This window comes from Phoca vitulina, unplaced genomic scaffold, assembly GCF_004348235.1.
Source record: "Phoca vitulina isolate PV1807 unplaced genomic scaffold, GSC_HSeal_1.0 scaffold19, whole genome shotgun sequence".
Taxonomy (NCBI): domain Eukaryota; kingdom Metazoa; phylum Chordata; class Mammalia; order Carnivora; family Phocidae; genus Phoca; species Phoca vitulina.
The window spans coordinates 24,112,577-24,138,615 of record NW_022589722.1 but is presented as its reverse complement, the minus strand read 5'-3'; the positions used below and the strand labels follow the sequence as shown (position 1 = coordinate 24,138,615).

At 54.3% G+C, this 26,039-nt stretch overlaps 1 protein-coding gene across 1 annotated transcript in view; it reads right to left on the bottom strand.

The window, feature by feature from the left end:
• CYTH4 (cytohesin 4) overlaps positions 1-17,641 on the bottom strand; it is a 28,374-nt gene extending 10,733 nt beyond the window's left edge. Inside the window, exons 1-8 of the mRNA XM_032416663.1 lie at positions 17,483-17,641; positions 10,768-10,850; positions 8,682-8,746; positions 7,114-7,180; positions 5,510-5,628; positions 4,222-4,302; positions 2,585-2,697; positions 669-817 (exon numbers count right to left, since the gene is read on the bottom strand). Of these exons, the coding sequence (XP_032272554.1) occupies positions 669-817; positions 2,585-2,697; positions 4,222-4,302; positions 5,510-5,628; positions 7,114-7,180; positions 8,682-8,746; positions 10,768-10,850; positions 17,483-17,501 (696 nt within the window). The 5' untranslated portion in view covers positions 17,502-17,641. The remainder of the gene's footprint in view (positions 1-668; positions 818-2,584; positions 2,698-4,221; positions 4,303-5,509; positions 5,629-7,113; positions 7,181-8,681; positions 8,747-10,767; positions 10,851-17,482) is intronic.
• Positions 17,642-26,039: the final 8,398 nt, after the last annotated feature.

Genomic DNA, 26,039 nt, shown 5'->3' with positions numbered 1-26,039 from the left:
CGACAGTAATGTCCTCTGTGTCTCTGCCGCTATGTCCCCATAGTTAGTACAGCATGGATCACATGGGGCTATAATTCACATAGGCATCATCTTCCCACCAGACCCTGAACTTGGCCTGGGTGGTTGATTCATCCCCGGGTGCCCCGTGCCAGGCACAGGACCTGGTGCAGTGTGGGGGCTGTTTGAGGGAGAGACGGGGAGGCCCGCGTTCTGCTTGGCTCGCAAGCTGCCTTGTGGAAGACCTCAGTTTCCCCCTCTCTGGAGGAGGGAAGGCTTTTAGCAGAGTCTGAGGATTTTCAGCCCTGACACGCAGAGACTCTAAGAATCTGGGATTCCAAGCAACACACCCGAGTTGTGTGAGGCGCCCTTTCTGGAAAGTGCGACTGATGGGTGCCCAGAGTTCCCCAAAGGATGAAGTCTGGGAGGACCTCCTGGGTGGTCTACAGCAGACATCCCCCTTAAGATGGGGGCCACTTGGGAGTGCCCATGTCAGGACCGACCCGTTTAGTGGTGGCCCAATTCAAGACGGTCACCAACCTGGGTGGTCCATCTCAGAGCCCCCTCTTGGAGTGGTCTATCTCAGAGGAGCCCCTCTTGGACTGTCCACCTAAAGACGGGCCCTTCCTGGATGCCTGGGGACCAGGAGGGTCGGGCCGCACTCCTCTTACCCGCAGCTGCTCCTCAGGCAGGTCACCGCCACCATTGATGCCTCGGTTCATGGACACGAAGCGCTCGAAGGGCGGCCTGTCCCGGACATTGGGGTTGTGGAGGCTGGTGTTGAGCATGATGATGGAGAAGGACAGGACGTAGCAGGTGTCTGCGAGATGGGACAGCAGTCACAGTCCTGGTCCTGGTCACTCTCGCCTCCTCTGCCCTGACCGCTTCGAGGGGCCAAGCATCAGCTGTCTCAACACCCCAAAGGTCCATGCTGTCCTAGCTTGGCATTCGAGACCGGGCCTCCTCCCCGCTCTTACAGGCCTCCCTGCTCCAAAGAAACTTCAGCTGCCGAGCTCCTGAGGCCCTCCCACGCCTTCCCACCCCTGCACTTTGACTCCTGCTGGGCCCCCTGCCAGGCACGCCCTCCCCTTCCCTTTGCTACCCATCTCAACCCTCCCCTTTCAGCTTGAGCTCAAGCCTCTCCCCGAGCTCTTCCAGCCTCCTTGCCCACTCTGTTCTCTGCCTCCTCAGAACTCGGAGAACACTTATTGTTGGCTATACTGTTCAAGGCTTAGTCACGTGCTGCTTGGCAATCTTGCCGGCATTGCAGGGCTCCTGGGGCCCAAGCTCCTGTTCCATTCTTCAGACTTTCATGGGCTTGGGGGCGAGGCCGGGCTGAGCATTTGGGAGGGAGGTGATTGCTCCTCTGGGGCATTTTTAGGCTCTGGGTCCAGAGCCAGAGAAGTCCAGCTGTGTCCCCAGCTCCCTGGTGGACCTTGGGAATGTACCTGACCTCCTCGGCTTCTCCATCTGTGACATCAGGAGGTTTAACCTGAAGTATCGTCATGCTCTAGGACATCAACGATTCTACCCCTGAAAACAGTGGCATCCAACAGAACCACCTAATAGCTGTCCATTCCCACCACAACCCTGTGAGGCAAGTGTCCTTACTAACCCCATCGTACAGAGCAGGGCACTGAGGCACAAGGAGCTTCAGTTACATGCCCAAGGCCACAAAATGACGCAGTTAGACTGTGATTCAAATCTGGTGCTTTAAAATTCCGTCCTTTCTGTAAGTATTTATTGTGCACCCATGAAATGCTGTGGACTGGGGACTCATTGGTGAATAAATTTGATATGGTCCCTACCCCTGTGGGGTATTTAGACTGGTGGAGGTGACAGATGATAAAGAAACACACCCCCAATTTATAGGCAACTACAAGAGAGGGCAGATGCTCCATGGGACCTGACTATGGTCACACAGCCATGGACAAGCCACGGCGCTTCTCGGAGTCTGTGTTAGACGTGGAGAGGAGAACACTGCTGACCTCAGAGCGGAGGCAAGGATTACCTGACTCTGCACAGGCCGCGCTCAAGAAATGGGATTCGTTATTGTTGCTGCGGTAACTTCAGGTACAGAGAAGAAGCCAGGACAAGCCTGCCGCGGAGACTTCTTGTCCACCCTGCTGGGGGCGGGGCGGTGTGTGCAGTACTGATCTTTGCTGGTATCTTTCTATACCCCTGTGCCCCCGACCTTCTGCCCAGCGTGTTTCCTGCTTCTGGCCTTTGCCCAGATGAAAACTCCTGCCCGAAGTGTCCTTTCTCCACCTTGACCCGCTGGAGAACTCCTATTCATCCTTTAAAGCCCTGTTCAGACCCCACTGCCTCTGGGAAGCCGTCCTGGATAGGCTGACTCTGCCATCGCTGCCCTCAGCCAGGGGGACTGTGCATCATTTCCTGCCTCCTCTCCCAAGGACTGGGCCCTGAGGCAGCCCTGCCTGACAAGCGTCCAGCAGAGGGACTGGCCCAGTGTTGGCACTCAGAGAAGAAGTCTGGGCTCCCAGGGTCTGGGTGCTCGGGGGGGACCTGAGAAGTCCCGCAGTTCCGGAGGGGTCCCGCAGCCCCACGTCCCCTCCCACACAGGCACCTGTGGACTGGAAGACGCCTGGGTTGCAGAAGCAGTATCGGGTGGCAAACGTCTCCATCATCCGATCGATCTTCTGGGCCTCGCCTGGCAGCCGGAAGCTCCACAGGAACTGTCTGGGGGGAGGAATGGGGCGGTGGGTGGGGATCCCGGTGGCACGGGGTGGGGGGACCCTGGATAAGCTGCTATGCCTCTCTTAGCCTTAGTCTTTATTCTGTACATGGGAGAGTCTGCCCCTGTCCTCTAGGTGCTCGGGGAGGTGCCTTTTCTTTCAAAGTGGAGTGGGGCCCCCCTCCCCATCTGGGCCCAGAACCCTTTGTGGCCCCCTCCGCCTCAGCCCAGGGGAGGCCTCTGTCTGCCCTGGGATCTGACTGGGGACCCCTGGCCAGGTGCCTTCCGCTGGCTGGGCTTCCTGTTCTGTGAACTTAAACCCTTCCAGAGCTTCGAACTTAGCTCCCCAAGGGCAAAGGCTGTCTGTACTGCTCCTCTCACACCTCCCGCTGGCCTCACCCCGGCCTGGGTGCCCAGGGACTGCTCAGTAACGAGCAAAAGAAGGAAGGATTGAATATTGGAGACTCCTGAGCACTTACCCCTCTCCCTTAAAGAGCGTGGGAATTGGAGGGTAGGCCACATGGCTTGGGTTCTAGTGGCTTCTTCCTTCTCTGCCTTGCAAACTCCTAATCACCCTTCAAAGCCCAGATCAAATGCCCCCATTCGGGAGCTGATTTTCCAGGCATTACTCATAGCAGCAAGACTTACTAAGCCAATTCTAAGTACTTTCTGTTTAGTTGGTACAGCCCTATGAATTTGGTACTGTTATTATTATTATTTTTATTTCTTTATTTTTAAATATTTAATTACTTATTTTATTTATTTGAGAGAGAACGAGTGAGAGAGAGCATGAGCAGGAGGAGGGGCGGAGGCAGGGGGAGAAGCAGACTCCCCGCTGAGCAGGGCGCCGGACACGGGTCCTGACTCCAGGACCCTGGGATCATGACCTGAGCCTAAGGCAGACCCTTAACCAACTGAGCCACCCAGGAGCCCCTATTATTATTATTTTTTAAAGATTTATTTATTTATTTGACAGAGGGAACGGGGTGGGGTGGGGCAGAGAGGGAGGGAAAGAACCTCGAGCAGACTCCCCGCTAAGTGCAAACCCGACGTGGGGCTCCATCCCAGGACCCTGAGATCATGCCCTGAGCCGACACCAAGAGTTGGATGCCCAAATGACTGCGCCACCCAGGAGCCCCTAATTGGTCCTATTATTATTCCCATTTTGCAGATGAAGAAACTGAGGCACAGAGACTTGCCCCAGGGATGAGTCGCAGAGCTGGGATATGAACCGGGCAGTCTGGCTCCAGAGTTTAATATGTAATAATAAAGGGAATACCTACTGCGCTGTAACACTAATCTCAAAAGTAGTGGGAATAGCAGAAGTAGTAGTAACAGTCGTCACGATAATCAAATACGGCTGTAATAATGTAAGATCACGAGGAGCAGTGGCCGCAGGAAGGTGATCAGAGGCATCAGAGACCAAGGGGTGATGCTGTTTTGTGCCATGAGTGTGGCTCCTGATCCCCCTGCCCCGCCCCAGGCTGGGCCACCCCCGGGGGCGGGGCCCTGCTCTCCGGACCACTCACCTGAGGGCTTGCACGAGGTTGAGGTTGGCAAATTCGTGGCAGTCCACAAAGGCGTGGAGGACCTGCAGGTTGAAGGGATCCCTGGAGAGGGCAGGAAGGAGGGCACATGCACTTGGGAACTTGCTGGCACCCACCTCCTGGAGGGGGCTGGGGGGGGAGGGGGGACGGGAGCCACGTCCTCCTTCTGGACCCAGCCACCTTCTGGTCTGCTCACCTCTGTCTGAGCTCACATCATCCCCCACACCCCACCACGGTGTGTTCACCCGGGAGGAGAGCCCTGGCTTCGGAGCAGCCTGCCCTGCGTCAAGTCCTTCCTCTGTCACTTCCTGCCTGGATGACCCTACTCAAGCCGCTGGACCTCCCCAAGCCCCCGTGTCCTCATCCGTAAAATGGAGAGAACCACGCCTACTCCTATTTCTTCCCACTTCCCAGCTCAAATCTGGAAGCTCTGCCCTTTTCTGCCACCTGCATCCTCTGCTCTCTTAGGAGAAGGAATGTGTTCACCGGGGAGCCTGGGAGAAGAGTCGCTGGTCTAGCTCCCCTCTTGTCACTTACAGCCCACCTGGCACCCCCAACAGCCAGAGGGGTCCTTTCTCACCACTCCTCTGCCCAGAACCCTCCCATGGAGCCCCACCTTGTCACCTACTACTTCTGCCCTCCCTTGGTCTCTTCTAATCTCACCAGCCTGCTGTTCCTTGAGCATGCTTCTACTCCAGGACTTTGCATGTGCTGTTCCCTTTGTTTGGAATGTTCTTCCCCCAGATGTCTTCACTGCTTACCCCCTTTAAGTGTCAAGCATCACTTTCTCCACGTGACCCTTCCTCCACGAGACCCTTCCTATCTATAATATTTAAAGTCACAGCCCTTGACCCACGGTTCCTAGTGGTTCTCATCTCCCTTCCCTACTTTATTTGCATTCCAAAGAACTTGCAATTTTCTAACATATTTTACATATGTTGGGATCTGTCTTTTAATGTTATCTCCCCGAGGGCAGGAGTTTTGTCTGTCTTGTTCACTGGGATAAATTCAAGGATTACATACCGCCTGGCACATGGTAGATACTAAAAAATATCTATTTGTTAAACAAATGAGTGAATGAAGGAAGGAAGGAAGCCAGGCTTTGGTTCAGAAGGTGGAGGGGAGTGATCAGTTAGCCCTCTCAAGTCCAAGAGTTATGATTCCCCTAACATAATTCATTCCCTCATTTACCTGCACACACACACACACACACACACACACCTGTGCACACCCTCATTCCCTACCTCCCTAAGGCCACACCCCACCTTACCTCTCCCCCAGGTAGGTGCCAATGGCCGTCTTGTTGAGGCCCTCGCCCTTGTACAGGAACTGGGCGATGTCCTGGACGTTGGGGGTCAGCAATTTGTGCTCAGTGAGATACTGGATGCCCTGGAGGGGGTACACAGAGCCCACGATCAGCCCCCACACAGCTGCTGGCCTGAGAGGAGGAAGGGAGGGGGCCTCCGTGGCCAGAGTGCGGGACAGGTGGTGGGGCACTGGGGCCTGGCATTCTGACATAGGCACAGACTGTTTTGGGAAGTTCTGTCCTCCTTAAGAGAAGCTGACTTTGTAAGGTGGTGAGTCCCCCATCACTGGAGGCATGCAAAGAGAGAGAGCATTTCTGCAAACCAGGTTCACGCCATGGTCTCCCCAGGTCCCCTTCAGTCTGAACTCTAGGATTATATGCTTCAATGATTCTATGAATTTATAACTTTAAGATTCAATGATTTCTTTTGTCCCCTTAAAACTCATATATTTAAAAATAGTGTTTCATTTTTTTTCTCACAAATAATCTATGTCCATTGTATATAAATCAGAAAAAACCCAGCTAAATCCAAAGGAGAGGAAATGGCCGAATCCCACCACTCAGAGGGAGACAGTGTCCAACGTGGCGCCTTTCCTTCCCTTTCTACGTGAAACTGCTTTTCTGATCTGACGATATCACACACACCTCTTGCCCCCCACCAGCCCCGGCACTCAGAATCTGTCCAATTTTGGGAGTTTGAGGAGTTGGTCTCTGGTTTTCTGTGAGGGCTCCTTCATGTCCCTGTCTGTCTTGGGGAAGAGGTTGCTGGAAGATGGGGGGCAGGTGGGAGGGAGGCTCTCAGTGACAGACAGAAGGTCCTCCGGTGCTCTGGTGGGAGTAGGAGTTAGTGTGCATGTGTGTGTGCATGCGTTGTGTGTGTGTGTGTGTGTGTGCCGCGTGGATGGGGCCGGGGTCCAAGGAAGGCGAATGGGTGTGTGACACTGTGATGGGGAAGAGGCAGCCTTCTCAGCCAGGGCAGTAAATTTCCAGGGACCCCTTGGCTGCCCTGACCCCACCTCCGTGTGTCAGCTTGTGGCTTCCTCCCGTCTTTGTTCGAGCAGGAAGGGAACCGGCTGCCACCTAGCTGGCTGAGAGGTGGGGCTGGGGTTGCTCGGAGGCAGGGGGAGAGGTGGGGGGGTGTAGGGGGTGTGGGGGAGGGGCAAGCCCTGGGTGCTCCGTGCCAGGGGCCCCAGACTGGCTCCCCCTGTCCGAGAGGCTGGAAGACACTTCTGGAGATTGAGCCCCAGGATCTAAGGGCCCCACTGTCCAAAGACCTACTCACAAAGGAGGAAGCGGACGCTCAGCCAGCGGACTCCAAGTCTGTGGGCTTCACGCAATGTCCCCACATCCTCCTGGCTCCCACCTCATGCTATGCTATGGGGTGACAGAGCCCTTCAGCCCTGACGGACTGTGGGACACTGGACAGGTACTGAGCTCTGCTGGGCCTCAATTTCCTCATTTGTAAGGTGGGTAGTTGTCAGTTGAGGGGAACAAGAGGCCATTGTGAAGGTGTCCAGCCTATAGCTCCCCCGGCCCCAGGACCACCTGAGCCCCCCACAACTGCCTACCTTCATGGGGTCCATATTGAACTTCTTACGCCCGATGCATAGCTCCTTCTCCTTCTGCACCAACCGGCTGTAGACACAAAGATGTCAGGCTGGACTACTGCCCCAGGACCCCAGGGCACCCCCTCCAAGCCCCAAGGATGCTTTGCTCAGCTAGAACCAGTATTCCCCAAGAGCCTCCAAGTGGGGTCCTCACACCCTGCATCGGAAGCACCTGGGAGAGCACGAGAAATGCAGGATCTGGGCCCCTCCCAGAGCTACTAAATCAGACTCTTCCAATGGGCCCGGCGCCAGCATTTTAACCAGCTCTGGAGCCATGGCCTTGGGAGGCCAGAGTTGCTCCAGGGAGAGCATTTAGAGGGGCCTCTGCAGGATAACAGGGAGGCTGGGGGTGAGGGCACGGGCTCTGGAGCTGGACTCCTGGTGCAAATCCCACTCCGCTACTTTGTTGGCTGAGCCACATAAGGTGAATCACTTTATCTCTCTGGGACTCAGTTTTCTCCTCTGTAAAATGGGGATGACACCATCACCTGCCTCCCAGCATTGTGGAGAGGTGAAAGCGTTCAAAATAGCTCGGTGGTAGGTGCTCTGTAAATGTGTGTTATTGTTGGAGCTGGAACAAGGCCTCTGGAGACCCAGGGCAGCCACGTGTGTGTCCATGCTTGCCTGTGTGATTGGTGTGTGGGGCTAGAAAGGTGATCGGAGACCAAGGGGTGGCAGGGGCAGGGCTGATTTCCTGAGACAAAGTTGTAGCAGTCAGTGTCTGAGGCCTTAGGGGATTATGTAGGGACAAACATTCTCTCTCTCTTTCTTTTTTTTTTTTTGAGAGAGAGAGAGAACAAGAGAAAGCATGAGCAGTCGCGGTGGGGGGGGGGCGGGCAGAGGCAGAGGGAGAAGGAGACTCCCCACTGAGCCGGGACCCCAAACTGGGGCTCGATCCCTGGACCCTGGGATCATGACCTGAGCTGAAGGCAGACGCTTAACTGACTGAGCCACCCAGCAGCTCCTGAACCAAGATTCTTATTCTCCACAAGTGGGGAAACTGAGGCCCAGGGAGGGAAGGGGACCAGCTCCAGGTCACAGAGCCAGTGGGAGTCTTCCCACAGGAGGGGCGTGTGGATGACACACTATGGGTGGAGTGAGGTGGGCCAGCCTTGGCCTTGCCACGGCCAGGTTCTGGTCCCTGTGAGGCCCTTGGCTCCTGGTCCTCCTCCTTGGGGCTGAACTCCCCTTCTCCCGGCCCATCCCATGATGCTCGTGGCCAGCAACTGATCAGGGGTTGGGTCAGGGTGGGTTGGGAGAGACTTTGGGTGGAGGGGTTGAGGGTGGGGTGTCTCTCAAAAGAGGGGGCCGTTGGAAGTAAGGACCAGACCAGACCACGCGATGGGAGTCTAGGGTCCTCCCTGTTCCTATCTCACCTCCACTGCCGCCTCCTCCAGGCCGACCCCTGGTTTCACCAGGGCCCTAGCCCCATGCATGGCCCCTTGCTCCCTCATGCTCATTCCTGGGGTGTGACATCTTTGGGAAGCCACCATGGCAGCTTCTCAGTGTCCCCTGGCCCGGCCCCTCACCTCTCCTCCGCGGTCTCGAAGCAGTCAATCTGGGCAAACACATCTGCGATCTCGTCTTTCAGCTTCTGTGGGGTGGCAGGGGGCACGACAGGGCGGGAAAGTCAGGGACGGAGGGTGGGACAGAAAGAGATTCCCGAACACCCTCCCCCACACCCACTTGCACCCGTGGGCGTGACCCCCGACTCCACGGAGCTGCCCCTGAGTGCCCCTACCCCTGACAGACCACTTTCCCAGATATTTCTTATCCTCACAATCCCAAGCCAACCTATTGCCTGTTGATACCCAATTCCCCAAAGGCTCCTGTCTTGGGGGAGGCAGTCCCCAAGTCCCCACCCTTCCCCCCATTCTATTTCCAGCCTTCCTTCTCCCCTCTGTGGCTGTGGTGTCTCCTGCCTTTTAGACACTCCTCTCCGGCTTCCATCCCGCATCCAATGACTCTGCCATTCGCCCTTGACTCCGTGCCCACTATGGGCCAGGAGTTATGGGTACACCAGGGTACCAGAGAGTGCAGGCCCTCTTCTCAGGGACCTTGTAATCCCAGTGGAATTTACAGAAGAGGATGCTGAGGTGCAGAGAGGTGACGTGCCATGTCCAAGGTCTGATTCAAGTCTGTGCTTTCCCCACTCCCCTCCAGCCTTTTTCATCTTGACCCTGCAGGAGGTGCCCAGGGGAAGAGGACCCCCTAATTACGCCAACCACAACCCCTGGGCAGATAGCAGAGTGGCAGCTTGTCCAGCACCCCCTTGCGGAGCAGCAACATGAGTCCCTGGCAAGAGCCCCTAGAACCCAGCCCAGCCCGTCCTCACCTTTCCCTGCAATCTGTGGCATGAGCGTGGTTCCCCAGGCTTGTCCGGGAACCCAGGGGCAGCATGGGGGCCTGGAGACTAGACCTGAGCCCAGTCAGCGTCTGCCCATGTGATGATCTTGGCCAAGTCACTGAGCGACTTCCCCGTGATTCACTTGCCATTATTAATTGAGCACTTACTATGCTTTGACTATTGAGTTGGGGTATGATGGTGGGCAAGAGAAACCTAAGCTTTTGTGGAGCTCCCAGTTGGGTGGGGTTGGGATCATGGGGCCATGGGCAAATGAAATGACCGTGCAGAAAATGATCTGAGTAGCTACACTGTGGTGAGCACGGCGTAAGGGATAGGCTTGTCCAATCGCCATGTCATACACCCGAAACTAATGGAACAGTGCGTGTCAACGCTACTCAAATTAAAAAAAAAAAGGAAAATGATCAGAGTTATGGTACGGGAGGAGCCTGGCACATGGTAGGTCTCGAGAACATACCTGCTGAGTGAATGATTCTGTAACTTCAACTTTCTTAGGTAGATGTGTGTGAGGTGGGGGTGGGGTCCCCGCAACCCCAGCCGGGCGGTCAGGGTCAGGGCAGTCTCTAGGAGGCAGCATTCGAGCTGACAGTGAAGTCACGAGAATGAGGTGCCACGAGGAGAGCTTGGGAGAGTCCCAGGCTATGGGAACTGTGAGTGCAAAGGCCCAGGGGCAGGACGGAGCCTGGCACATTCCAGGAACAGAACCAGGGCCTGCCTCACAGGGGGCTAAAAATCACATGGGTGAATGTTTGAGCAACTGGTGCATTGGCGAGTGCCGGGCACATACCGGTGTTATCTTGACGAAATGGTTTAAGTTTTAGAGGGGCTGAAACTGAGGCCCAGCGTGGAGGTGAGGCCTGATGGGGGCCACACGGATGGGAGTAGAGCCTGCCGTGCTGTGAAGTGTAGAGAGCACTGGGTGGGGCTCTATACACAGTAGGTGCTTAGCCAATTGCCCCCTCCCCTCCCCCACGCTCCTGGCTCTCTCCGGGTCCTGGCAGCTGGGCCCGGCAGTGGGGAGTCCCCCTGGGATTCTGGTCTCCCCACTCCTGGGGGCCGGGGCCGAGGCCACGTGTGGGCTGGAGCCTGGCCCTGCTGTCCGACCAGCCTCGGTCAGGAGTGGGGAGGTGTGTGAGCGTGTAGGAGTGCTTGCTTCCGGGTGGGTGTGCTTGGAAGGTGTGTCAGCATGAATGTGTATGTAGACATGCGCACGCACATTTGTGAGTGTGAGTGTGTGAGTGTGCACACACCTGGATGTCTTCCAGAAGCTGCTTCCGGTGCCACTTGATCCGCTGCAGCTCCTCTGTCTCCCCGCTGCTCAGCTCTGCTGGGTCTGGAGAGAGAAGAACCAGTGGTCACTGGCCCGTTCACCACCCTCCCCTCCATCACTCCCCTCCAGCCACACAGGCTAGCTCTTGCTTCCGCCAGGGCCCTCTTCCTTCCAGAAACCCATGGCTTGCTTGCCCTCATCACTCAGGCTTTGGTCCAGATGTCACCTCCTCCAGGAGGCCTTCCCTGACTACCTTCTCTAAAGCAGGCCCTTCCTCTACCTTCCCTTCCTACCCAGCTTTGTACCCTTTCGGTACAGACTCCTTGAAACCATTTTGTTTATTTGCATCTTTTCTGTTCTACTCATTATACTCCCAGCACCATGAGAGCAGACACATCAACAATTTTGCTCACTGCTCAGCCCCTAGAAAGAACCCGACGCATAGCAGGTACTCAGAATACTTGCTGGAGGCGTTTGTCCTTCCTTGGAACTTTCATTTACTCTTTCCCTGGATCCCGTGTTTATCATTTATCCACTTACTTATTTGCATAACCAGGAAGTGGTGTATCATTTTGTCTCACATGGCATTGGCCAGAAGTAGTCACATGACCACACCTAGCTGCAAGGGAAGCTGGGAAATGAGCCTTTAGTATGGTGGTCCTCATACCCTTATTATGTAAGATGGGGAGATTGGGTTTTGGGGGACAATTCACAGTCCCTGCTCTAGACACTGAGGCTCCGAGAGACGAGGTGACCTGCTCAGGGTTGCACAGGGACAAGCCGCTGAGCCAGAGTGGGACTTGGATTGGGCTGGCTACAAAGCCTGGGTTCCCTCCTCATCACCTGGGAATGAATGAAGGGAGACATGTGTGTGCTGGTATTCTGTGCAAGGTGCCACACTGGGGTCAGCGACCCACCTCTAACCCATCATGCATCCTGTTCCATCCACAACGCTCACCCGGTCAAAATCCCCAAGGACTCCCTACTACTTAGAGAGAAAAGTTCTCATCCTGATCCTGGCCTTCCCAGCCAGCCTTATTCCCCACTATTCTCATTAAGAGCCTGACAGTCCCCTTACCAGCTCCTCACTGTCCCCAAACTGTCTCTGTCTTATTTCCACACGTTTGCTCATGCAGATCCTCCACCCTGGCATGCCTGTCTGCCTGTCCATACACTCCCCGACCCTTTAAGTCCTAGCTTTACGGAATACCTGCTCACATTTCTTTAAGGTTTTTTAAGGACAGACATTATCCCTCTCAAATGAAAGCAGAGAGAATATTTTTTAAGTTTTATTCAAATTCATTTAGTTAACGTACCGTGTATTATTAGTTTCAGAGGTAGAGTTCAGTGATTCATCAGTTGTATATAGCACCCAGTGCTCATTACATCACATGCCCTCCTTAATGCCCATCACCCAGTTACCCCAACTCCCAACCCCCTCCCCTTCAGCAATCCTCAGTTTGTTTCCTATGGTTAAGAGTCTCTTATGGTTTGTCTCCCTCTCTGATTTCGTCTTGTTTTATTTTTCCCTCCCTTCCTCTATGTTCCTCTGTTTTGTTTCTCAAATTCCACATATGAGTGAAATCATATAATTGTCTTTCTCTGATTGAGTTATTTCACTTAGCATAATACCTTCTAGTTCCATCCACATCATTGCAAATGGCAAGGTTTCATTTTTTTGATGGCTGAGTAATATTCCATTGTACATATATATACCACATCTTCTTTATCTATTCATCTGCGAATGGACATCTGGGCTCTTTCCATAGTTTGGCAAACAGAGAGAACTTTTTTAAAAAAGATTTTATTTATTTACTTGACACAGAGAGACACAGCGAGAGAGGGAACACAAGCAGGGGGAGTGGGAGAGGGAGAAGCAGGCCTCCCGCAAAGCAGGGAGCCCGATGCGAGGCTCGATCCCAGGACCCTGGGATCATGACCTGAGCCGAAGGCAGGCGCTTAACGACTGAGCCACCCAGGCGGCCCTCAAGGGACCCTATTTACAGAGAAGCCGGTGTGGGAGGAGAATACGGCCCTGGCCCTGCTGGTCCTCTCAGGCACTTCGCCCCCAGAGGCTGCCAGCCCGATGGAGCGAAGGCACAGCTTCTTGAAGGTGCAGCAGACATACCAGCTTGGAGCCGACATCCTGCTTGGACCAGGCACCATCCACCCGGATGCAGTACACACCCTAAGCCAATGACCGTTAGTGGTGCTCTGTCCCCAACAGGTCACCGACACAGATCCAGGCACAAGGAGGAGTGACTCCGTGTACCCGCCTCCTGGTGACCCCCATTTGGGAATTTTCCTTTCTGTCCCTGCAACTCTGAGCTCGGCAGGCCTAGAGAGCCTGGCTTCCAGAGAGGAGGGGGGAGGCGGCCCTTATACCAGGGGACAAAGCAAGAGGCCCATTAACCTTCAGCTCAAAAACCCCTACTTTATGCCAGTAGCTCTGTATAACTTGTGCCTTTTAATCCTTACAGCTCCTGGAAGTGGCCAGGATCCCAGCAGACACGTGACACACAGTGCTCTCTTGCTCTCTCTCCCTCAAGTCTCCCCCCCCCCCCCGCCCTGCCCATCCCCTTTGTTCCCACGGCCCCGCCCCACCCCCACGCAGACCACAGGCTCTGCCCTGGATGACTGCAGGGCATCCCTGTGTCTCCCTGCCTCCCCTCGGCACCTCCAATCCAGTCTCCCACGGCGTCCCTGTGTCCTGGGGATAAGACCCCAAATCTGCCCGGGGCCCACCAGTCCCGCAGGCACAGCGCCATCCTCAGCGCACGCCGCAATGTCCTTGCCCCGGCCCTCGGCCTCCTGGACGTCCTCCGCTTGCTCCCACGTGGGCCCTCCCCACGTCTGTAATGCCTTTCCTTCTCCCCTCGGCCTGGTAGCTCCCACTGATCCTCTCCCCTCTCAGGTGCCCTCCGGTGCGGTGTCTGGGCCTCTCCCTCACGTCCCTCCTGTCTCCGCAGTGGTTCCGGGATCTGCTCAATAAACAAGCTAAGCTATCTGTTGGGGGCAGCACGCTGCTGGGGCCCCTACTATGTGCCAGGCCCTGTGGGCTCCGGGCTCTCGCCGTCCTCTATCCCTTTGGATCCCGATGACAGCTCCGGAGGAAGGTCTGTCTGATCTCATTCTATACGTGAGGCACCCGAGGCTCAGAGAGGTCCAGTGACCTGCCCGAGGTCACACAGCTGGAGAGTGGTGACATCCAGGCCCAGCTAGGACTCCGAGGCTACCGCCCTGATGGGGATCTTCTGATGCCAGATACTTTCATGCAAATCATCAAAGCCCCATCAGACACTAGCCCTGGTGGTCCTGACATGGAAATGCTGACCATGACGATGTGTTTGAGAATGAAGGCCAGATGCGGAATGATGCCCACAGTCGGTTCCTCTTTCCCTTTCTGGGGGGTGAGAGAGAAAACCAAGCCAACTTCCTCGAGCTGGGGAGACCGAGGTGCAGGTGTGGGTGAAGAGTGTTCTCGGGATAGTGGGATGGTGTGGGGGTGGGGAGGGGGCTGTTTTGCCTTCTTTCTTCACAGAGCTTCTTTTGGGGTTTGACAGGCATGCTCATGGATCCTCCCTGTCCCCTGTCCCCTTCTGGCAGGATTCTGACCCCAACAGGATTCTGACCCCTGTGCTGTCCCGACAATCACGGGAAGCACCCCACCTTCCAACCCTTGACCTCCGTGTTTCAAAGCGGGGACTTCTCCCCATTTCAGAGCTGAGGGCACAGATGTTTCGGGGAGGGTGACAAGGACACAGAGTGAGAGCCTGGTGATGCTGGAGTTTCAAACACCGGAGCAGCTCATGGGAGGCGCATTTTGATAACAATAGACATAAAACTACAAACAAATAATAAAAGGAGAAGGACCAAAGCCACCACCATGAACTCTGTTGACTCCTCCCTGGGCTCTGAGCTTCCCACCTCACGACGGCTGCCCGTGGACGACAGACGCCCCCCACGCTGCAGGCTGGGGCTGCCCAGGCCAGCTGGGGGTGCCCTGGTGCCCACCCTGACCCGTTCCCCAGCTCCTCCCAACTTCCCCTTTGTCCTTCCTCTTTTCCATCGTATTTTTAGAAATTGTTCTGCTTGCAGCCCCGCTTCCAGAACAGCTGGCCCTGCTTCCCCTTTCCAGGGCAGGAGGAGGGTGCGATCCTGGGGCCCCGAGGGCAGAGGTGCCTCAGAGTCTCAGCATGAGGGGCACGGGGGCAGGAGGGGGTGTCTGGCGGAGCTGCTCCCCAGCCCAGCCCCCGAGGCTCTGTGGGTGTCGTGTGGCTTCCTCCCCACCCCCAGAGCCAAGCTGTGTCTATTTTTGACTACGCCCAGCCTCCCTGCACCAGCCCAAAGGTGCTATCTTTGGTCACGTAGGGGCTTTGCTGCCTGGACCTCTAGCCTTCCCGGCAGGCCCTGGGGGAGGGGCCTGATCTGCTTCTGGGCAGAACACATGGCAGGAGGGGAGGCTGTCCTGGGGGACCTTGGTCATCATCCTGTCTACAGTGCAGATGGGGAGCCGGAGCCCACAGAAGGAAAAGGCCCGGGGCGCCTGGGTGGCTCAGTTGTTTAAGCGACTGCCTTCGGCTCAGGTCATGATCCTGGAGTCCAGGGATCGAGTCCCGCATCGGGCTCCCTGCTCAGTGGGGAGTCTGCTTCTCCCTCTGACTCTCCCCCTCTCATGCTCTCTCTCTATCACTATCTCGCTCAATAAATAAAATCTTAAAAAAAAAAAAAAAAAAAGAAGGAAAAGGCCCATCACGGCCAAGGGTGGGTTGGTGCCAAGCTGGGACCTGAGCCAGGTGGGGCTGACTCCCAGTCCCTACTTACTCTCCCAGCTCGGGCCGGGAGGATGGTGCCCACTGACAGATGATGAATCTGAGCTCAGAGAGGGGAAGTCACCTGGCTGTGGAGGAGCTTTGATTAAGACCCACTCTGGGTAATGGAGGATGACCTTCCTTCCCTCCCTCTGACTCCTCCAGGAAGTTTTCCTGGCTCTCCCCCTCCCAGGTGGAAGGAGTCGCTTCCTCATCGGCCCTGGGTCATTGTGCTGCAGGATCTGTCTTCCCCTCCCCCACATCCTGGACCAGCAGCTCCCCCACGGCTGGGCCCACAGCGGGGTCACTGCTGTCCCCAACACTGCCCAGCACAGGACCTGCACACAGGAGGACTGTTGATAGCATGAATGAATGAATGGATGGATGGATGGACCAATCCACGGAGATCTCAGACCTCCCAACACACCACCTGCATTGACTTTACTCAGTCCACTTTTCCCCAGGGCCAGCCTAAAGCAGAGCAGCACCCCAGCTTCTGGCCTCCCGTCTCCCACAGCCCAGGCTAACCCGTGGCTCTCTTTGCAGGCTCTTGTCCCTGCTCTGGCCCTCTGACGTCAAGCAAGTCAGCCTTCTCCTCTAGTTCACCTCTGGGAGCCTCCATTTCCTCATTGTGGAGACAACCATCCCCGTTCTGAAGGACTCAGTCTGTGAAGCCCCGAAAGAACAAGGTAAGAAGGGTGGGAAGCCAGGCAGTGTGTGCGGACATGACCTCCCTCGCTCCTGTCGCCTCGTATCTGCTGAGTGACCTTGAGCCCGGCGCTGCTCCTCGCTGGGTCCCCTCTTGTCTTCTAGGCACCACCTAAGACATGCTCCTGGAGCCCGCCCAGTCTGTGAGCCACCTGCCACCAAAAGCCGAAAGGCAGTTGAGAGGGATGGGTGGTTCTCTGACTGGGTTCCCCAGAGCCCGCAGGGCCCGGGAGGCCTGGGGGGCGGGGTCAGACCGCTCCGTGTTAGGTTTTGTTTGAAGAAAGGGTTCTGTTGCTCACAGGGTGGATGTCACCTGAACCTGGGGACCTGGACAGCTCCTGGCCGCGCTCGGCTTCTGGACTTCCAGGCAATGCTGGGATATTCTGAGCATGGGGCACAGAGGCTTTGTCCCACTTCTTCTCCGTGCCTTGCAGAAACGCAGCACCATCCTGTTCTCTCCCCTCCCAGCTGTGCCAACTGTGCCTCTCCTCTTTCCCCCCGGACACACGGTCCTGCTCACTGGGGAGGGTCTCAGCCCTGGTTCTCTGCTGCTCCTCCCTGGCCCCCCTCCACCAGTGCTCTAGGTGGTGGCCTCAGCCTCCCCAAAGGCAGTCCTCATCCCCCCATCCCCAAAGGCCAAACGGGAGCTTCAGGGCCCTTGTGCTGCCCAGACAGCCATTGTCACCAACATCATCATCTTCACCTCGAGCAACCTTTCTTGCACTGACGGTTCCTTCCCCCGGGAATATTCCTTCCCCAGAAACCCATATGGATCACTCCCTCCCTCCTCCAGGCCTCTGCCCAAATGGTGTCTCTTCCTGAGCCCTTCTCGACCACCTTCTCCCATCATCCTTACCTACTTGGCTATTCTTCCTCCTGCTTGTCACCTCCTGACATATTACATTAATACCTTTACTGTCTGTCTCCCCATCTGGAGCGTGAGCTCAGGCGGGAAGGGACAGGGCCTGCTTTGTTCACTGGACTCCCAGCTCCTGGAGCACAGCTTGGCACCCAGCCTGAGCTCATAAACATTTGTTGCTTCCTTCTGCGTTTCCCACCTGTCTTACATCTATTTATTAATCGATTCCTTCCAGGATCCTGCGAAAGCAGGCACTATTGTCCCCATCTTACAGAAGAGGAAACTGAGGCCCAGAGAGGTTGGCCCCAGGTGCTTACCTGGGTGGCACAGGTCCATTCTGAGGCCCTGGGGAAGGGTGGCCTGTACCGCCGTTCCTCCTGACCCAGCTGCTGCTGGAGCTGGCGGGGCAGAGATGTGTCACCTCGGCTACAGCAGGCCGCTTCCGGGGGGCCCCGCCCAGCCCCGTGTGGGGAGGAAGTCAGTCTGTCTGCTGGGATCTGGTGTGCAGGCTCTCGACACAGCGGCACTTCCTAAAACCAGCAGTTTCGTGTCGCAGGGACTCTTTGCATTTTTGGGTGCGGGCAAGGGAGATTTAGAGACAACAGAGGCAAAGGGAGGGGTTGGGGGATAAAAAGAGAAAGTGAGACAGACACACACACACACACACAGACACAGACACACACAGACACACACACACAGACACACACACACACACACACACACACACGCGCGCGCGCGCGCATGCGCACACAGTGAATGATGGCTGCTGGGGGCCACAGTCTTCTCCAGGGGACAGTGGGACTTTACTTAGCAACCTCCCCAGATATAAGCTGAAGTGTCACCTTTGGACAGCTGGGCCCCAAAGATTCTACCCTACAAGCTCTCTTTTGTCTACTCTCCCTTGGGAAAATGAAAAGGGATTCAGTGCTAGGAAAGGCTTTGCTTTCCCTCCATGACATGTCTGGCTTTTTCCTATCTAGTGACCAATTGGCAATCATATGTTTAGTTTCTCTTTTCCCTCAGGCTGCTAGGAAACTCAGAGTCAAATCTGAGGCTCCTTTACAGCTGCCCTACTGTAGCATATGGACTTCGGGACCAGACTCAGCTGTGTGACTCTCCGCTCTGCCACTCGGGACCTGTGAGAACTCGGGCAAGGCCACTTATCTGCAATGAGCCACAGTTTACTTACCTATAAAAGGGAATGATAATGCTCACCTCAGGGTTACAGAAAAGATGGTGGGAGAGAATGTGCGTAGGATGCTTGGGATAGTGGGTCCTCAATGAGCACTATCTCCTTTCCCTTTTGGTTTTGATTTTCTTTCTGGATCCCAATTTTCTCCCTTGTGCCTTTTCTGGCAGGCTGATCCAATTTCTTTGTGGAAAAAAGTCTTGTGTAAAGAAATATCTATAAAATAAATGCTCACTCGGTGTAACTTTTTCTGGCACCCATTGATTTCTTCATCTGTTTCCCTACCACGCTGTAGGGGGCCCCATGAGGACAAGGTCACCTCTGTGTCTCCATGTCTGGTAAGAGCAATGAAGGAAGGAAGGAAGGAAGGAAGGAAGGAAGGAAGGAAGGAAAGGAACATAGGGATAGTGTGGTTGATGCCAAAGCTGGCTACATTTTCCACCCTTCCCTGTGTGCACCCCCCTTTGCAAGGCTACCCTGCCACTCTGCCCATCAAGAGGTGGACTCTATTTCTCTGCCCCTTGAATCTGGGCTGGGCTGTGTCTCTCTCTGGCCACCTGCCTGCCCAGCTTCCATGGGAACTAGCCTGGGCTAGCCTGCTGGGGAATGGGAGGCCACGTGGAGAAAGGCCCAGCCGTCCTGACTGCCACCTGGTTGCAGCCTCATGAGTGAGCCTGGGCAACAGTGGGAGAAGGACCACTAAGTGGAGTCCCACCCTCATGGCTGTCCCATAGCACTGTGAGAAATAACAAATGTTTGCTGTTTTGAGCCACCAACTTTTGGGGTGGTTTGTTACGCAGCGAAAGCTCACCGATACAGGTGAAATCCAACGCCTTCCTTTCATTGAAGTGGAAACCGAGGCTCATTTCTGGGACATGCTTGACAAAGTTGGAACTTGAGTTAGTGGCCAGCTCAGGGCCAGACCTGCCAGTCTTGTGCTCTCAGGACTCTTGGAACCAGCCCCCCTGTTGCCCTTGGGCCCGTGCCTAACTCAAGGTCATTCTCTAGGAAACTTGTTGAAATGGTCTCCATAGTAAACTAGATTTTTCTCTACACATCTGGGTCTGAGGCACAAAAACCCATTTCCTGGATCACTTCAAAAACAGAAATGGGGAGGAAGGTGTCATTCCCCATGCAGAAAAGTTAACACATCAGGATTGGGACTGTTATCCTTTACAAGGCCTGCTTGCAGGTTTGGCTTTTGGCTGGTGTCTGGGAACTTGGGTTTCTGGAGGGTTCCTGCTATTCCCTGATGAGAGTGGCTCACTGAGCCTAAACTGTACAAATACTGTGGGTTATGCTGAACACCTACTTTTGTTTTGGGCGTCTGCAAGTTTGGTATATGCTGGGCAGAGGGTGCCTACATGCCTGGCCCCCAATAAAAACTCTGGGTGCCGAGTCTCTATTGAGCTTCCTGGGTTGACAGCACCTCACATGCGTTTGCACACTTTGCTACTGGAGGATTTAGTGCCTCCTGGGTGGCCCCAGTGGGAGAGGACTCTTGGGCACTCACACCTGGTTTCCTGCGGACCTCACTCCAGGCACTTTCTCTGGGTTTGCTTTGTACCCCTTTGCTGTCATAGATCAGAGCTGTAGGTAAGACTATGTGCTAAGTTCTGTGAGTCCTCCAGGTGAATCACCGAACCTGAGGATGGTCTTGGGGACCCCTGAAACATGCCCTAATGCTGCAGCCAGGCCCAATGGATGGACCTTGCCTGGGGCTACAAGCTGGCATCTGGGGCTTCCCATTCTGTCTGAAGGGCTGGTTAAATGGTTCAGTTATTATGACTAACTCATTCTTTAAGACTCAACTCAAATGCCACATTCTCTGTGAAGCCTTCTGTGATCACAGCTCCTTTCCCTCTGCTCTTCCAGCCCTGGCCATGTCTAACAGCTTGTATGCAGGTAGTCTGGGAGGGAGAGACCCTCTCATTGTGGGTGGCAATGGGTTTGGGAGATTTAATTAGAGGGGAACTGTGGAGACCTGGATTCAAACCCCAAATCAGCACTGGCTAGTTGTGTAAATTTCTCTAATCTGAGCCTCTTTTTTTTTTTTTTATCTGCAAAATGGGGACAGATAAAATTAGGTTTCTTTATATGACACAGAAAGCCCAAATAACAGTGGTTTAAAGAAATTAGAGGTATATTTATCTCTTATGAGAAAGAAGCCTGAGGTAGGTAATATAGGACTGTTCTCATAGAAGCCTGGGAATCAGGGATCCAGGCTCCCTCTAACTTTTTGCTTCTATCCTCAAGATCTCCTCATGGCCCAAAATGGCTGCCTGATTTCCAGCCATTGTGCCTGAATTTCAGGTAAGAAGAAAGATGAAGATGGGAAGGGCTTCCTTTAAAGGCCTCTTCCTGAGGCTCTTTCTGGCCTGAGGTCAGCCCTTTTCCCTGACATTGGTGTCTGCTTCCTCCATGTGAACTGCATGGAGGTCCATAGTTGGCTATGGAACAACACACAGCAGTCTGCAGACATGGGGTCTGGGAGGTCTTTAGACAGCCTCCACCACCACCATTTATGGAGTGCTCACTACATGCCAGGCACTATGCTAAGTGCTTGCACATACTTTCATTTAATCTTTTCCACAACCCAACAAAGTGTATTACTATCCCTGTTTTATAGATGTGGAAACTGAGTTCAGAGAGGTTAAGTTACTTGCTCAAGGTCACACAGCCAGGAAGAGGCAAGCTCAGATTCAAGCTCTGCGCTGTCTGACTTCATTCCCACTCTGAACTTACGCAAGCATCACTTTCAAACATTTAGAAAGAAGTTTAATAGCTTGCCCACCCCTTGGGGGAGAGGTAGGAAAGGTCTGGCACTTGAATCCAACTGTAGTAAATCCATGTAGGTGATGCTTTCTGTTGCCCACAAGCTCAGAATTCCTCACCTGTTGGACATAGCTGACTTGAGGGCAAGAGAGCTGGAAAGAGCTTAGGAATGGTCTAATTCAATGACCTCATTTACATGTGTGATAACTGAGACCTGGAGAGAGAGGGTCTTAACAGAGTGAGTAAGGGGCAGAACCTGCCTTGAGCCCATTTGGGCTGTATAGTTGGAGTAAACCTTCCATCCATCCATCCATCCATCCAGTCAGTAGATGTATGTACATTCACTATGTGCCATGTGCTGTGCTTGGCATTGGAACAAGACAGACAAAAATCCTGGCCCACGTGGGGTATGTGGTTGAGTCATCTGGACCGGGTAGGACACGGCAGGTAGTAGGCAGGGTGTGTGTCTGGGATGAATCATCTCTGAAGTCCCTCCCTTTCATAATTTTCTGAGATTTCTCATTTTTTTCTCGTGACTAGGTACTGGCCTGGCAGAAGGAGCACCTCTGAATCTTTTTTTAAAAATTTTATTTATTTATTTGAGAGAGAGAATGAGATAGAGAGAGAGCATGAGAGGGGGAGGGTCAGAGGGAGAAGCAGACTCCCCGCCGAGCAGAGAGCCCGATGTGGGACTCGATCCCGGGACTCCAGGATCAGGTCATGACCCGAGCCGAAGGCAGTCGCCCAACCAACCGAGCCACCCAGGCGCCCCGGAGCACCCCTGAATCTTAGGACTGCTTAGGCTCTGGCCTATGATACTCCAGCTGCAAGTGGGGCTTCAGAGGGGGCTTTCCAAACATGCCTGATATCCCCCCGACCTGTCATTCCTTGTCCAGGTTTGGCCGCAAGACTTACTGGGAGCCTGTAGCACAGAGGGACAGGAGGAAGCTGGGCCTGGGAGACAGTCCATGGCTCAGTAAGTCAAAGGCAGGGATGGGGGTCAAGGGCAGCAGAGAACACTTTTGATGTCCAAGTTCATGTCAAGAAATTGCCCCTGATGAGATAATTGCACACATGTGGAAAAGGACGAGCCCATGAAGATTCTTCCCAGCATCCCGTTGGTAACAGGGGAATTTGGAAAGAGTCAAATGCTCATCAGGGACTGAATGGTTAATAAATTATGCTGAGTCCAGATGATGGGCCAGTGTGAGTCACTGAAGAGAATAATGAGGATGTAGAATTCAAGCATCTTTTGGTTTTCAGTAAATGTAACTCAGTCTAGCTTAAGCTGGAGTTTACTGGCTCAGTTCCTGGAGAGTCGAGGATGTGGTTGACCTTGGGGATATGGAAATCAGAGACTTAAGATGTCTCTCTCTCTCTCTCATTCTCTTGCCCATTCTCTCAGTCTGTCTGAGTGGTTTCTTTCTTAGATGGGTTTTCTCCATAGTGCAGCCATTCCAGCCACAGACAGTGCCACACTCACATTAGGTCACCTTTGACTTTGGAAAGACAGCCTACCAAAAAAAAAAAAAAAAAAAAAGAAAATCTCAGGGAAAGACTGATTGGCTAGGCCTGGGTCACATGCCTATCTCTGGACCAATCCCTGCAATATCATAGGAGGAACGCCATGATTGGTCAGTTCTGGGTCACATGCCCCGCAACCTGGTTGGGAGGGAGGTGAGAGGGGAGGGACAGGCCCGCCAGAACGGCCAGGAGGAGGGCAGTTCTTTAAAGGAAGGAAAACTGGGTGGAAAAAGCAACAAATGTCCACTCTGGCTTTTTTTTTTTTTTTTTTTTTTTTTTGGTAAGTTTTGACTTCTTAGCTTCTCTTGTTTTTATGATACAGATGATCCTAGACTGTATGGATTGGTATGGAATATTATCCTCAACCTCGGGCTGAGTGTGTGTGTCTTTACATAAAGCACGGAGTCGGAGGCAGACTCTCGAGCCAGACTGCCCGGGTTCCAATCCCGACTTTGCTGCTTTCTCACCGTGGTCTTGGGCAATTGTTCCCCAGTTGCCTCATCTGTAAAATGGGCATAATAATAGTGCCTACTTCATATCATTACTTTGAGAATTAAAGAAGTTAACTCATGTCAAGCACGTCTGAGTGGTGCTTGGCGTGTTGTAGGTTTTCGATAAATGTTAGCTGTTGTAGATGCCTACAGAGAGGTTGTCAGCCTGACAGGGGTCAGGCAGGTAAGCGAAATGAGGACACAACAGGGAATGGTAGGGCTGTGGCAAAGTGGAGAGGCTTGTCCCATGTGAGGTGGGCAGCTGGTCCTCAGGGCCAGCAGACTGTTGCCTTGAAAAGACAAGAGCTTGGGATGGCCAGATCTCCGTTTTTCAAGGATCACTGGATTTATAAATTTGTGTGTGATATTAATAAGCAGTTAGTTTTTTTTTTTAAAAATTACAAAATGCTGAGCTGGAGAACAAGGTGAAAGTCAACAAAATGGTTGTCTCTGGCTCATGGCTTACTTGTTTGATGCCTGGGCTACCAACACGTGATGGAAGGATATTCACCAAAATGTTAACAGATAGTCTCTGGGTTGTGGGATTTAAGGTGGTTTGAACTTTCTGTGCATTTTCTATGTTCGTCTGAGACTCGGGCTCAGATCCCAGCTCTACCCGTGTGGCCTGGGGCACGTGACCTTCCCCTGTGAGTCGGCTTCCTTATGGGCAAAGAGAAGATAGGAATGCCTCCTTCTTTTGTGTGGAGGAGATTGCAAAAGCAAAACGTGTAAAGGTCGGGGCCCAGTATTCAGGGCACAGGTGTGTATGGGATATAGGGCCAGCCGGTATCTAGCTGTGCCGCCCAGCTCAGACGGCTGAGAACGTGGGCCCTCCCCAAATGTTTGAGTCCGAGCATGGGACTCGCAAAGTGGAATTTCGAGGGGAGGGGAGTTGTTAGGTGAGAGTCATCATTTCACACTGAGTTCCTGAGTGTGACCCCAAGGGCTGGGTGGTAGGGACAGAAAACTCAGCAGCCACCACCAACACTCAGTGGTAAGCCTGTGGCTGGAGGGGCTCCGACCCACTCGGTGAGGACTTCCCAGAGCAGGGATGCCCGTCCAGAGTCTTGGATACTTGTACAAGAAAGGAAAGAATCCTGTGGAAGGTCGATTAGGAGTGTGTGCTTCAGCGAAGGTGGGGGTGGGACGTGTTCCAGGTTGAAGGAACAGCATGAACAAAGGCTCAGAGGCTTGAGATGGGGTGGGGTGGAGGGCGGGATTGGGAGGAATCCAGACCCGGCCCTAGTTCTGCCCCAGGTTTCCCCCTCCCCCGGCTCCTCCTCCCAGGCCTCCACCCTCCACTCAGCTGCTCCCTGACTCCCACTTCCCCTTTCCAACACAGGCGGCAGGAGTTTCGGGTTGGGACTGTAGTTTCTGCTGGGGACCGGAATACACACATTTGCACGTCAAGCATATGTATACATGCATGTCACGTGCACACGAGAGGTGGCCCCGGGCTCTGCCTCCTCGAAAGCTCACTTCAGTGGGGCCTGGAAGAGGCAGAAGCCTCCAGTGGGCCTTGGTGGCTGTGCTGTGGGGTAGGATGGGGCCAAGGTCTGGGGTCAGCCAGAGGCAGTGTGTCCCTAGGCTGGGCCTCCCTCCTGGTTGCCAGATGGCTTGGGCAGTTTCAGGTGTCTGTACCTGTTTGGCCACGGCCGCCAAGGCTGTGCTCATCCCATTTGGTCCAGGCAGGTCTATGCTCACACCTGGATGCAAGGCATCCTGGGAAACGGAGCACCTGGCATTTGCAGCATGTCGGTGGGAGGTGGGCTTCCCCCAGCCAGGGAGGCAGGATGGAAGGGGCTGCTGGTGGGAACCAAGGTGTTGGTCTATGGAGCCCTGGTGGGAAATGCTACCACAGGGACGGGGGACGGGGAGGAGGGAGCAGGTGGAGGCCCAGGAGGAAACCAGGCATGTCCGAGACCCCGAGTTGAGGGCCTTTGAAGAAGTGGTCAGCAGTGCCTCTGGTGGGTGTTGGGGAAGTGAAGGTCTCTGGGCGCCCAGCAGCTCGGGGTGGGAGGTGGTGAGGCAGGGGCCACAAGCAGGGGGAGCTGAGGACGTGGAGGCAGAAAGGTCGGGTGTCAAGAAAAGATCAAGAGGTGGGGTCCACTGGAGCAGGGGTTGGGGTGTGCAGAGTGTTTTTAAGACCAACACAGAGGCTCAGAGGGGTTGCCGCAAACACGCAGGGATTCCGGCCCAGAGTTTGGTTCTGACTTGTGTGTTCTCGTGGTTAAGGTTGAGTCATATTTCTGGGACATCAGTTCTAGTTATTTGGGAGGCCACGCCTCTAGAGTTTTTGTCAGTCCTTCAAAGATTGAAATCTGATACTTGAGGATTTAAACTTATGGCAGGTTCAGTCTGCCGCAGAGTCTCATTTTTTTGGCTCAAAATTGTGATTATAGACTTTGACAAAGTGCTCTGTTGACACATGTTCTTGTGGGTCCCCTTTTGGCCATTTTGGTGTCATCTCTGGGCAGTGCTAGGGCTCCCTGGGACCTCCAGCTTTGGAAGCCAACTGATCACATCATTCTTCTGCAGGGGCTTCCCACTGCCCTCCGGATGGCATTGAGACTCCATAACATGACCTGGGAGACCCTCTGGAAGCTGACGGCTGCCTGCCACCCCATGCTACAGCACTATGGACCATCCTTCTTTGTCTTGGTCAGACCGTGTTCTCTCATGCCCCAGGGCCTTTGTATATGCCACTCCTTCCACCTGACTTACTCTTTCTCCTCACCATCTCTGGCCAGCTCCTACCCATGCTTTAGGTCTTTGCTTAAACTGTGCTTTCTCTGGGCATTGTGTCCTAACCCGAGTGCTCATGGCTCCTGCACACCCTGCCAGAATCCTAGGACCCATCTAACTGCTCGCTCAAAATCAGTTTTCATCACTAGA